Source organism: Delphinus delphis, chromosome 20 (assembly GCF_949987515.2).
Source record: "Delphinus delphis chromosome 20, mDelDel1.2, whole genome shotgun sequence".
Taxonomy (NCBI): Eukaryota; Metazoa; Chordata; class Mammalia; order Artiodactyla; family Delphinidae; genus Delphinus; species Delphinus delphis.
In genome coordinates, this window is record NC_082702.1 from 32489871 (window position 1) to 32503168 (window position 13298).

The window sequence follows — 13298 nt, forward strand, 5'->3', positions numbered from 1 at the left end:
GGACCACGGCAGTGAAAGCGCTTAGTCCTAACTACTGGACCGCCAGGGAAGTCCCCCGGTGGTTCTGACCTTGATGGTGGTCAGGCCCCAGGGCTTCAGGGTGCTGGGCTTAGGACCTCATGACCTCGCTTTTTTGGGAAGGTGGGAGGGAGGCTGCAGGCCTGCAGGGAGAGTATCACCTGCTAATCCCTGTCCTGCTGAGGCCACCACTCTCCCTGATCCCCTTATGCTGACCCTGGATCCTGGAAGCCACTAATCGCCACCTCTGGAGACTCAAGGACTGGCAGGCAGGGCAGTGCCCTCTTCCGTGAGGCTTGTGAGGAGGGGAGCAAGTGTCCGTGAGCCCTGCCAGCTCACAGGCACTCCTCCCGGCAGGGCCGGGGGCCCTTGCCTAACACAGATGGGAGCTTTGAGGCCCAGAGACAGACAGTAAGTAGTATAGGGTCACACAGCCTGCCCTGGCCGGCCCTGGCCAGCCCTGGCATGGCCACCCCCAGGGAGACCCAGCTCCTTGTCTGATTTTCCCAACATGCCCAGCTGGTGTGAGGCCTGGGAGACAGCATCCTTCAGGAAGGCTGAAAGAGGGGGCCAGTGCAAGGACCCCTGGCAGCAGGCTCTTCTCCTCGGAGCCTCCGGTTGTCATGGTTGCCGAGGAGCTGGTGCCCTCACAATCAGGCTGCAATGGGCGTTGTCTCCGCAGAATGTCCCTTTATTCTCCTACTGCCTCATAAGGCACTGGGCCTCGGCCCATCTCCCTGCCTCTTTTCCCCATTGAGCAGTCGGAAGAGCGGAAAATCCCTGTAAGCCTGTGCACCTGGGGCCCATAGCCTGCAGGTGAGGTACCACTGTGGCGGACCAGGAGCAGGGAGCCCTCCCTCCCCTCTACCCCCCACTTCCCACTTCCCTGTCCCTTCCCCACGAAGGCCCAGCCTTCGAGCCGGCTTCCCCATCTGGTCGCCATGCCCTCTCTGTGCTCCTCCATGGCCCAAGGTCCTCTCTCCACCTGCCCACCTCCCTACCACCTCCATCTCTCACCTCCAACTGGGGTCAGGAAGAAAGCAACGGGACTCAACAAGTTCTCACTAAAGTTTAAATGACTCAAAGGCTCTGGGAATATCCACTTTTTAAAACGAAGCACTGGGGAACCAGCCATATTTTTTCTAGTTCCTGTCTATCAGGTCTCTCCCCTTATTTAAAACCTTTCTATGTCTCCCTGTAGAATGTTGAGTAAATGCCAGATACCTTAGCTAAGGCCAGAAGCCCATAATTAATTACCCAGAGGCAGACTGAGCTCAACTGTGAATCCACTTGCTGCTGCTGCCGCTTCCTGCTCATTATTGAAGAACAGACACAAATGGCATCTCTTTTTAGACCATTCGCTGAATCCTCCAGCCTCCTCAGACACACATCCCCTGTACTGACCTCTGCCGAGGTCCTCAGCACATCCCGTGTGTGTGTATTTGAGCGGCCCTGAACCCACCATAGCTCCTGGCACACAGTAGGTGGTCAGTACCTGTTGGACGAGTAGACAAATTGGCACTGGCCAAGGTTGTGTTCCCACACAGAAGGGTGTCTGGTTGGGGTGTCTCTGCCCCCCCAGCCATGGCCTGCATCATCAACCTGGTGCCCTGGGAGGACGGTTCCACCCATGTGTACGCATCCCCGGCCACCCTGCTGCCCGTGGCACGGCGGCCCAACAAGCTGGCCGGCGTGAAGCAGCAGCTCTACCACCCAGCCCTGCCCAGCCTGCGCCGCATGGACATGGACTCCGTCAGGGCCTGCCTTTCCGACGAGCACTGCCAGTCCACCACCTACTGCAGCAAAGGTCAGGCCACCTGGCCACCACCAGCCCCTTTGGGCCTTCGGGGATGGCGTGGGTGGTTTGGAGGAGAGAGATCTCGGAGGGAGAAACCATGAGTGGCAGGTGAAAGGGGTACAGGGAGTCGCCCCAGCTCTGCTCCTCCCTGTCTGGGTATCCTCCAGGTCTGAGCCTCTGTTTCCTTATCAGTAAAATGGGGATGCTGACAGTGCCGGCCTGTCAGGGCTATTTTGAGATTAAAATGAGATAAGGCATGAAAAGCACTTGGAGTAGTGCCTGGCATATAATACGTGCTCAACAATAATGTTAGTATTATTAATGGAGAGGGAACTGTGCAGAGGCCAACAGTTGCAGGAGGAGGAGGAATAATAATAGCAATAATAACAACTTCTGCCCAATCATCTCTCCCTTTGAAAAAGGAAGAGAAAGACACCTGTCATGAAAGAGGGGTGGACATGGGAGCCTTTGGGGTAAAAGGCCACACGGGGCTAAGGAAGAACCCTTCATCGATTGAGAAGCTTGGGGATGGAGATAGCGGTGCCACACAGACACCCACACTCACTCATTCCAGCACATTTATTAATTGCTTGCTTTGTGCCTGACACTGTGCCTGGAACAAAGGCGCTCCAGCTAGCGGGAACGGCACCTGCAGAGGCCTGGAGGGGAAAAGCTGCGTGAGGTGTTGGTGAACTTGAGGGGCGTGCTTAGGTGGGAGGATAAGGAGTGCGGGGGCAGCAGGAGCTGTGGCTGAGGAGGAGGACACAGCTCAGGGAGGGCTAATCTCAGGGGTCTGGGCTTCCTGGGGAGGTAGATAAGAACCTCTGAAGACTTTAAGAAGGAAGGAGGTCCGAGCATTGGGGCCGTGGGGAGTGGGTGACCCAGAGAGACTAGAAGCGGATGATGGGGGGGAGGGTGAGTGATTAGGACACTGGGAGGGACCACAGTCTTCAGGAAGTAGTGATAGTGTCTGGCCACAGGGGAGGGATTTGGAAGGTATTTAGGAGATAAAGTAACACGATTTGTACCAGTGTGGGTAGAGGGGCAAGAGTGAGGAGTCCAGGGTGATACCCAGGTTCAGACCCCGGTGGCAGGTGGAGTGAGGGTGTCAGAGACTATAGGGAGATCTCCAGAGGCCCCACAGAGACCCCTGCAGGGCCAGGATGGGAAACACAAATACAGGAAGTGGGTGGGGACGCAGTGGGGGGAAGGGGTGAAAGGTGAGGTGGAGTCCCAACACCCCCCTCCAAAGGGGAGCAGCTATGGGGTCCTGCTGATACTGTGTGGGAAAGGTCAGCACAGTTCTACCAATTTCCTGGCTTCCAGGAGAGGCCAAGAGTCTCGATTTTTAGGGAGAGCTCTTGATTATTGCAAGTATGTTTTTAATAAAAGCAATGGAGTCACAGTTTCAAAATTCAAAATGCTGTAACAATGTACATTTTAAAAATTCTCACTCCTCCCCCGCCATCCCCACTTACAGGTAACCACTCTGAGCTCCTGCTGAATCCTTCCATTGTTTACTACTGTAAATACAACCTATTCTCTTCCTCCCCAACTTTTTTTATTAGGAACATATTCAAACATAGAGGAAGGTTGAAAGACTAATACTATGAACATTCATTACCTTCCACCTGCTTCAATTAATGTTTTGACACATTTGTTTTCATTCTCTCTCTCTCTCTCTCTCTCTCTCTCTCACACACACACACACACACACACACACACACACAGACACACACACACACACTTTAGCAAGCAGTTCCCAATGATAGAAACACCTCAATACCATTATCACATCTAGGAAAGTTAAAAATAATTCCCTAATATCTAATATTCAGTCCATATTAAAACATCCCCAGTTTTCCCCAAGATGTCCTTTATAGCTGTCAAAAAACTTTTGGAACCAGGATTCAATCTAGGATTGCACCTTGTAATTTGTTGTCATGTCTCTTGGATCTTAGTCTAAAACAGTCTACCCACTTTCCCTTTTTCCCTCATAATATTAACTTTTTAAAGAGTACAAAACAGTTTTATTGTAGAGGAGTCCTACACTGTGAATTTGAGTGACTGTTTCTTTATGGTGTTGTCTACCTTGATAGTCTATTTTCTGGGAAATAGAAGATAGATGTAGAAGCTTGATTGTAGAAGGTTTCACAGGTGTTGGAGGCCATATTTGCCATGATGGCTCAGAAGGAGGCACATAATGTCATTATCCCACTATTCATGATGCTACGTTTGATGACTTGGTTAGGTGGTGACCTGAATCTATATTCTTCTTTGCCTCCAATCGTCTCAATTTTAGGCTTTAAAGCCATATAAAGGCATATACTCTTCTGCACCTTGGAAGGGTTTGAATCAAGAACTTCCTCTACTGATTTTTAATCAAGGCATAGTGAGGATGTATCATAGTTTATTTAACCAGTCCATTAATGACAGACTCTTGAGTTATTTCCAATCATTTTCTATTGCAAACTATGCTGAAATGGGTAAACTTTCTACCCACATCATTTCCCAGTTGTGCAACTGTGAAGTAGGATAAATTCCCAGAAGTGGGACTATAGGGTCAAAAGGTATGTGTATTTATAATTCCAATAGATAATGCCAATTTCTTTCCGTAGACTCGAATCAATTTATACCCGCCCCCCCCCCCCCCCCGCTGGCAACATATGGCAATGGCCCTGTTTCTGATAACTGCACTAACTTTTGGATTCTTTCCAATCTGATATGAAAAATTGGTATCAATGTAGTTTGAATATGCATGCATCTTATTATGAATGAAGCTGAGTGTCTTTTCATAGTTTAGGGACCATTTGTATTTCTTGTGTTTGTGTGTGAACTACCTGTGCAGACTGTTTACCTATTTTTCTTTTTTTCTCTTTTTCTTCTATTTTGTTTTATTTTATTCTATTTTGTCTTGATTTATAGGAATTCTTTCAATATTAGGGAAATTGCACCTTATCTACAAAATAAATGGAAATATTCTTTTCCCATTTGTCTTTTGACTTTCCTTATGTTTCCTTATGTTGCCATGCAGAAGTTTATTTCTATGTAGTCCAAGTTATCAACATTTTCTTTAGGCTACCTGATTTTGAATTAGAGTTGGTAAGGCCTCCCCCACCCTAAGGTTATAAAGAAATTTATCCATGTTTTCTTCTAGTACGTCTATGGTTTCATTATTTTACATTGAAATTTTTTATCTATTTGGAGTTTGTTTTGTTGAATGGGGTGTGTTAAGTAAAAATCCACTTGATCTTAGATTTTTTTTAAGTTGTCAAGTATTTCAAAAACCTTTTAAAGCAGTGTGGACCAAACCTCTCCTGTGTGGGCCTGTGACCACTGGTGGACTCCTCCCTTTCTCTTTCTCCTTTAGATGACTTTGACAATGCCTACTTCACACTCCTCAGTGTCCCCAACAAATCCCTGCAGTGCTTGGTGAGTGTCCTTTGCCCCTGGCCCTGGGTTTGCTCTGGGGACCTGAAGGTCCCGCGTGCACCCAGCCCCAAGCACCTCGAATGCTGGGCTCTACTCCCACGCACTTCCTCAGCTACCAGCTTGGGACCCTACCCCCTTCGCATCTCCTTCAGGGGCTTCAGGAACCCCCTGGGTCAGATGGTTCAAGTGCCTCCCCCCGCGCCCTGACTCCCTTCGTCCTGGCAGGACATCACGGCGACCAGCCAGAGGCTCCGAAATAGGTGCCGCGAGGGAAAGCTGGCGCCCATCGCACCGGGCATCAACAGGGTCGACTGGCCCACCTTCACGCGCGCCATCGAGGACTGGTCCCGCTTCGTGTCCTCTGCCGGCGAATGCAAGCTGCCCTGCCCGAGCAAGAAGGGTCAGTCCACCGGCGGGCAGGATGCCTTAGTGTGGGAGAGACAGCTGGGCCGCTGGGTCCCTAGAGCCCTGACCCCGAGCGCTGACCGCGGGCGGGAGTCTTCGGGGGTGGGCTCTGACAAAGACAGGTCTAGGAGATAGGAGCAGCTGGGGCACTCAAGAGCGGGCTGGACCCAGACAGATTGAGGTTCATAGAGACAGGGCTTGTCCTGGGGAGGGGGCGGGGCCAGGTCCGAGCCAGTGGGAGCCAGTGTGGTGGAGGTGGAGGGCAGGGTTGGTTCTGGGACTGACGGAGCTTAGTCCGGAGGGGGGACTGGTTCTAGGAGCAGGCGTGGGCGTGGCTTGATCTAGGGGCGGGGCTCAGGTAAGAGTAGGGGCGGGGCTTGCTCTGGGCTGGCCGGGGTGCCAGATGTGGGCGCTCTCTCCGCAGTCGAGAGTTTCAGCGGCAGTGCGGTGCGGTACTTGAAGCCGGAGGTGACCCAGAACTGGCGGGTAGGTAGGCGCACTGCTCCGTCCCTGGCGGGGCAGGGGTGGGAGAGAAGCGGCTAACACGGGGTCGGGGAGGGGGAGAGGAGACCGAGAGTAAGGTCTCCCAGTGCCCAGGGCCAAGATCCCCAGCAGAGAGTGCTGTGCGGGGCCTCGGCGGGGGAGTCCGTGTCCCCTCTACTCAGTGGACCCCCCCGCATTCCTCTGGCCCGCCCCAGTTCTGTCTTAACCAGAATCCCAGCCTGGATCGCTATGGACAGAAGCCCCTGCCTTTCGACTCCCTGTAAGTGACCCCACAGACCCCGGGGGCCCCATACCTGGCGGAAGGAGAATGGGGTCTTGGCTGCTTTCACCACCGCATACCTAGTGGCCCTTGAAAATGTGAGACCTAGGAAGAATTGATTGGCTCCAAAACACCACAAGAAAATTGCGATTTCAAAATGACTAAATATTTAATTCCTACCAAACGGAACATCCTGTCATCCAGTCCCTAGCAACTCCACCTTTCAGAGTGGAGGAGTTAAGGTGGGGCGAAGGTGCAGTGTAATCTTGGTGGGATGGCGCCTGCCGATGTGTTTGTTCCCAGAAAGGGTCACCCTTCCTCACCTCGGCCTCACCCTCCTCTCTCTTTTGCAGGAATGCTATCCGACGCTTCGGCTCGATCTACAGGTAGGGCTCCAACTGCAGTGGGGGGGGCGGGGCGGGTGGGAAATGACCCCGACCCCACCCCACATTTGGCCACGCCCCCCAGTCGGGCAGCGCGCGGGCCCTCGTGAGGGAGGCGCCAGAGGATTGGTACCCTCCCGGATGATGTCAGGGGGGCGCGAAGGTCTTCCGCTGGAGAGATCTTCGCCAGGCAAAAGTGCAGCCCACTGGGAGATGGAGGGAGTAGAGTGCCTTTCCCTCCCGATTTGGCCCAGAGGAGGCCAAAAGGCAAAGACGGGGGTTAGGGGGATTGGGGGGGCGGGGTTACCTAGGAGAAGAGCAGGGACTGGAAGAGTAAACAGACATATAAGAAATATAATGTAAGGAGCCAAGGATTTGCCTTCCAGGAAGCAGGTGAATTGGTAAGGGCTGGGACAAGTGTTCCCAGGAGAAGAATGCAAGATATTCAAGCACCTTCATAATTTGGCCATCTCCCACCTCTCCAGCCCCATTCCCTACACTTCAGCAGTACCAGACTCCTGCGTGCAACCCAAACCAAGCAACCAAACACTCCATATCTTTGCTTGTGCTGTTTCAGCACCTACGTGATCTTTCTGCCTCTGCCTGGAAAACTCCTCCTTACACTTTAAAGCCCAGCCCAGGTGTCCCATTGTCCTTGAAGTCTTCTCTGACCTTCTGCCTTTCCCCTCCAGCTCCAACCCCCCTCCAGTTGGTCTCCGTATGTGCATCCCTCTCCATCTTAGAGCACACAGGCTATTGCATTATAATTATTGATGAAAGTTTGCCTTCTCTCACCCACCCTGTGCACACACAAGGGAAAGCTTTTTTTTTTTTTAACTACTATATAATGCCTGCCAGAGTAGGCTCACTAAATGATTGAAAAGTGAGTAAAGCTCACGGGAGATAAAGATGAGGCAAACTGGAAGTGGGGCTCGAAAGTCAAACAGACCAGCCAAAAATATATTAAAGGTAATAGGGAGCCATTGAGGGCTCTTGAGCCATAGAGAGACAGGACAGAAGCTGTGTTTTCAGAGCCTCGAGGGCAGGAAGGTGGGTTTGGTGGAGAAGGCCTAGAGAAGGACAGCCTGATTTTTCCCCAGGACATCCTAGAGGCCCCCACCTCACCTGTTTCTTTCCACAGTCGTGTCAACTACCTGATGACCCCCTGGCGTTGATCTGTGAAAAGGAGGCCGATCCCCAGGCTGCCGAACCATGCCACCTCAGGGTCCCCAGCAGGACAGAGGGTGTATGGTGGCAGCACCGATCTCCCTAAGAGTTTAGCCTGACTGGAAATAAACCTTATGCTCCATAAGGAGGCACCACACCCGTGTGTGTGTGTGTGTGTGTGTGTGTGTGTGTGTGTGGTGCAGGGGCTGGGGGAGGGTCAGGACCTCAGGACCTCAGGATGTCTTGCCCTTACCTGCCTCCTGCCAACTCCTGGAGGACTGGTGGCGGTGGGGGGTGTTGGGAAAGATGTCTGGTGACCCCAGGTAGAGAATTAGGGTCTAGGCCCCAGGGCCCCGCCAGGGATGAGGTAGAGAGGCAGGCCTGCCTGAGAATTAGTTTTCCTTTGTGACCCCGTTCCCCTGCTCATAACCCTACAACAAAGCCCCTTCCACCTCAGACTCTGAACTTGAGCCCTAAAGAGAAAAGAGGGGGCTCGAAAGGGATTTTAGACACCTCTCTCAGAAGCCCTTGCCATCCCAGTGTGTGCTGGGGGCCTCCCTGGGCCCAGGGTTCCCCTGAAGAAGTGGAATCAGGCCCTGGAGGGTTGGCCTATGGTCTCTATTCCCTGTGAAGCAACTGAGTGTGGAAGTAAGATGAGGTGCCCAAGGCCACTCAGAGAAGAAAGTTTCCTCTCCCCAAGGCACCGCCAATGAACATACCATGTAAGCAAAAAGTTATCTGCTCTATTCACATAGCTTCAGGACTAGCCCTCATCTGCCTACCAACCTACAGAAAGGAGGCCTGATGTGCTGGGGACAGCCGTGGGGCTCCTGCGCCAGGTCCAGAATAACCCTGCTCAAAGTTTTGGGCTAAAGAAGAGTGTCTCGGCGTGGCTGGGTGTTAGAGCCGCCAGCATCAGCATTTAGCTCCAGGACCTTCCAAATACCATCCCACCTGTGGCCAGTCTGCAAGGACAGACCCAGATCAGGGTAAATAGCCACCAAGCTCAAGAACTGTTTGAACAGGACTTCTGGTGCTAGGATCTGAGGCCTCAGGGATCCACGAACCCTCTGAAATCATGTGCAAAACCGTGGGTCCACCCACATGTGCATTTTCCATGGAAAGTCTCCTTGTTTTCATCTGATTCTCAGGCGAGTCAGTGCCCACAAAGGTTAGGAAACCCTGACTTACATCCTCCTCATCCCCTTCCACTAATATTTACTGAGCACCTAGTGGATGCAAGCCTGGTCTCAGGTGGAAGGAGTTTAAAACAATAATACCAGCCCCTCACCTCTGGACCCTGTGTTATACTGGTTAGAACACATCACCTCCTCCAGGCCTCATACTCCATAAGCACCCAGGAGAGTGAGCAGAACCAAAGCTACTCTACTTCACAGATGGGAAAACTGAGGCCCAGATCAGGGAAAGCCTCCAGCCAAAACCAGAACCCAGGACTCAAATTCAGTCCCAGCACTTGCCACAGTACTCACATATAGTTTGTGCTCAATATTCGTAGAATAAGTTATTTCCCAGAATGGGGGTCTTCTGTTCAACCTTGGGTAATAAACAAGGAAATGAGTTGTTTTGTTGTCTGATATGCAGACAGAGCCTGCCTTACAAATTCGAGGCTGATTTTAATTTCTTTTGGGGGTGGTGTTGGAGATCATCACCCTTATACCGAGGTGAGGGAAGGAGTTTGTCTCTCCGTCCTGAAGTATGGGGCTCTGCTGACAACAGGGCAGGAGACAGGAGCGTGGGGAGGAGGGGATGGGAAGTGGTAAGCAGATCAGAGCCCTTTCCTCCTTGGGGGCCTGTCAAGGAGGTATCCAGCTTCCTGCCATTTCATGCAGGAAGAAGCACTTTCCTCCAAGCCCAGGGGCAGTCCACCTGGATTGAACCTTGGGAAGCCATTGGCGAAGGCCCCTGAGGTGTGAGAGCCACATTCTTCAGCCCTGAGTGTCCCCTCCAACATGACAGCTCAGAGAGAAATAGATTTGCCCGAGGCTCATAGCAGAGATGCTGGAGTCCTGGCCTGTGTGAGACTGGGGGCAGTCAGGGAGCTCCAGAGAGCATGCTGAGATACCAGAGGGAATCAAGCGCCCATGTGTCTTCTCGTGGCCCTGCTTCCTTGACACTGAATAACTGGACAAGTCCCTCTGGGAATTTGGCCCAGCAGACATTCAAGGCCTCGCCAGACCCCATGCTGGGTGCTGGGACACAGACCAGAAGGCTTGCCTGCCTTAGAGGTACTTCTAGTCCAGTAGGAGAGAGGTAAACCCAGCTGATTCAAACCTGAAAGCAGAAGGTGAGAATGTGAGCACACCTAGATCATGTTCCTCAAGCCTAGGAATTTGATTAGGTCCTTCCTCACCAGTTGTACACTGAATCCTAATTTCGTAGATATAAAAATATGTGCCCAAGAATAAAGGAAATAGAGAGCAGACGTGCATTAACAAGTCTGATTTAGCATGCACTTGCTATTTTTTACGTGCAAAGGCGATGTATCAATATTAAGCACTTTGCAGTACCCAGGAGGTGGGCAGTTTTAGACCCATTTTACAGATGATGAAATGAACTCAGAAAGGCTAAATGACTGGCCCATGGTCACACAGCTGGTGATTGGCAGAGCTGGGAATTGAAGCCAGCCTGCCTGACCCCCTGAGCCTGTGGCCACCATACTCTACTGCCTTCCTGCTATGAGAGAGATGCACGCCAAGAGTCGGGGGGAAACCAGTGGGGACATTCGACCTGAGCTTAGAGAGAGGAGAAGATGTTCCACCAGAAAGTTCTCTTGGAGTTACTGGCAGTGGCAGAATCTGCAGGTTGAAAATCCCAAGAGATGGAGAGAAGCCACCCAGCCTGGGCCACTGTCTCCCGGCCTGGAAGTTCTCTCAGCCTCAGGGGGCTCTTTGCTCCTCATAGAGAGATCACAGTAGAAATCCTCCCTGTGGCCATTGCCTTGGGGACAGCCCAGCCTCCAGGACTTCCTGGCCTGATCCCAATCCAGTACCCAGGCCCTGGGCCTCCATGCGCTACCCCTACCCACAACGGCATCACCAGTCTCCTTGCTGTTTCAAACACCCAGGCTCCTGTCTGCCTCCTAACCTTTAGTCAACGCCTTCCTCCCACCTGAAATGCTCTCCCCATCTCTTCCTACCCAAACCTCACCCTTTCTTCCAGGCAGGCCTCTCTCAAATCCTCCCTTCTCCCCAATTCTTCCCCAAGACTATGAGGACAGGAACCGTAGCTGTTTCAGGGGGACTAACTCATAGCCTCTGGCCCACCGTAGGCTCTTAGGAAATACTGCACTCGCCGGCCCCTCTTATCTCTCTAACAGGATCTGGGACTCAGGAATGGGGCCTGGGGCCTCCCAGAACCAACACACGGGCGTGGACTAAATGATACAACTACTACAAAGTAATAGTTGTGTTTATTACAAAGTAACACGCAAAACACATACCCTCACCCTGGGGCTGGCAATGGGGAGGATCAGAGGTGGAGTAAGGGTCCTAGCTCAGGGAGAACGGGGTGAGGGTCGGGGAGGACTCTCACAGGTAATGTTTTGTACTAAATACCAGCAGCTTTGACATTTCTGACCCTACCTTTTGATACATGAAAACCTCAAAACTCTCTCATCTGAAGTTCTACCTTCATGCTCTGCCGCGCCAGCTCAGTGTCTGGCAAACAGCAGGTGCTCAGTGATGCTTATGGATGAACAAAGGCAGGAATGCAGACCCAGAGTGGGGATGGACACATACGCACAGTGTGGAGGGAGACCCCACGGGCCGCAGCCCACCTCCGCCCCTCCCCTCGACCTCCTTTTCAGGGCCCCGAAGGAGGACTGGGCATTCCTGCCAGAATCTGCAAAAATCAATAGCGGGCCAAGGCTTTTCCTGGAGGCATGACCTTCAAGGAACAAAGAAAGCACCGTCTTGAGGATGGGATGCGGAGCTTATCACAGGCCAGCCCGGCCCAGGCGCAGAGGCCTTGGGCAAGTTTCCAAGGCCTGAGCAGTCCATGGTCCTGTCTGGGGCCTGCTCTGGAGGAGGGATGAGGCTGGGGACTGGGAGGTCTGGGGGAGGCTCTCTATGGAGCTGCCTCTGCACAGATGGCAGGACAGAAAACGGAGGCTGCAGTCCCTCAAGGAGCTGAGAGCAGGCCCGAGGGCTGGCTGCCCCCTCTGCCTGCTGGTGAAGAGCTTTCCTGCTTCCATGGCCAGCCCTGGTGCCAGCACCAGTCCCGGCCATTGTTCCCGGCTTCCTGGCCCGCAAAGAGTGGGCTGGAGCCAGAGCCCCGGGCTTCAGTGGCTGAAGCTGGAGGTCTGTGGGCTCAGAGCCCAGGCGGTCCCACCCCGCTGCCTATCCCCCCACCTAGCCAGACCCCACAATGCCAGGCCTCTCTCATCACTAAGCGTACGGCTTTGGGAAGCCCCTGGACTTCTCAAGAATCAGCACAAAACACTTCCTCAGTTCTGCCCTGCCCATCTCATGGAGATGGTATGAGGCTCAGACCAGCTGGTGGATGGGAAAGGTCTTGTGTAGCAGGGTGCGTGTGGGAGAGCCCTGACGCTCAGGTAGGAGAGCTAGGCTGGCTCCCTTCTGCCCCTGACCTCCCAGTCCTCTGCTTTCCTGAGTGGCCACTATGTGGCAAACACTCCACTCAGGTCATTTCATGGGACCCTCACCCTAAGCCCAGAAGAGAGCATTAATGGCTCCATTTCACAGATGAGGAAAATGAGGCCCAAAGAGGTCCAAAAACCTTCCCAAAGCTTTGGTGCTGATGAGTGGCAGAGGCGGGACTCCAGCCAGGCCTGACTGTTGTGCTCTTAACTACGACAGCACAGCGCTGCCACAGTGGTTCACGAGCACAGGCTCCACCCCTGGAGAGCAGGGTCCTCTCCCACTGCCCCCCTGGGAGGCCGAGCACAGAGCCAGCCGCACAGTGGGAGTCTGACAGAGCCGTCAAATGATGGGCTCCCTAGGGAAGCTGTCTTTGGTAGCCCAGCTTGCTCTGGCAATGACTTCGAGGACCCAGGAAAAGGGACCCCCATCCCACCCAGCAGTGCCTCTTTCCCCAGGAAGGGGAAATTATTAACTCCAGAGTGTGAATTTATGTCAGCCTCTCACTCTCGCTCCTCTGGCCCTCATCCACATGTCACCCCTCACCCCAAGGTACCACGTTCTTCCCATCCTGTCAGTGGTTGGGGCAAAGGGAATGATTACCCGGAGATTAAAGGTGATAGTGCTAGTTTGTAGCCCTAGCCACAGCACCTGAAGTTCCCCCATGAAAATTCCATGCTCTAAGAGATGGGGCCTCACATCAGCTATGGGAC

At 52.9% G+C, this 13298-nt stretch overlaps 1 protein-coding gene across 1 annotated transcript; it reads left to right on the top strand.

The window, feature by feature from the left end:
* Positions 1–1587: 1587 nt before the first annotated feature.
* Positions 1588–8114, top strand: SPMIP8 (sperm microtubule inner protein 8). Its single transcript, XM_059999251.1, is given in 8 exon segments — positions 1588–1825; positions 5187–5248; positions 5474–5648; positions 6078–6139; positions 6266–6323; positions 6326–6416; positions 6770–6802; positions 7941–8114. Coding segments are annotated over 8 exon segments (738 nt in total). The 5' UTR covers positions 1588–1602; the 3' UTR covers positions 7975–8114.
* The last annotated feature ends 5184 nt before the right edge of the window (positions 8115–13298 follow it).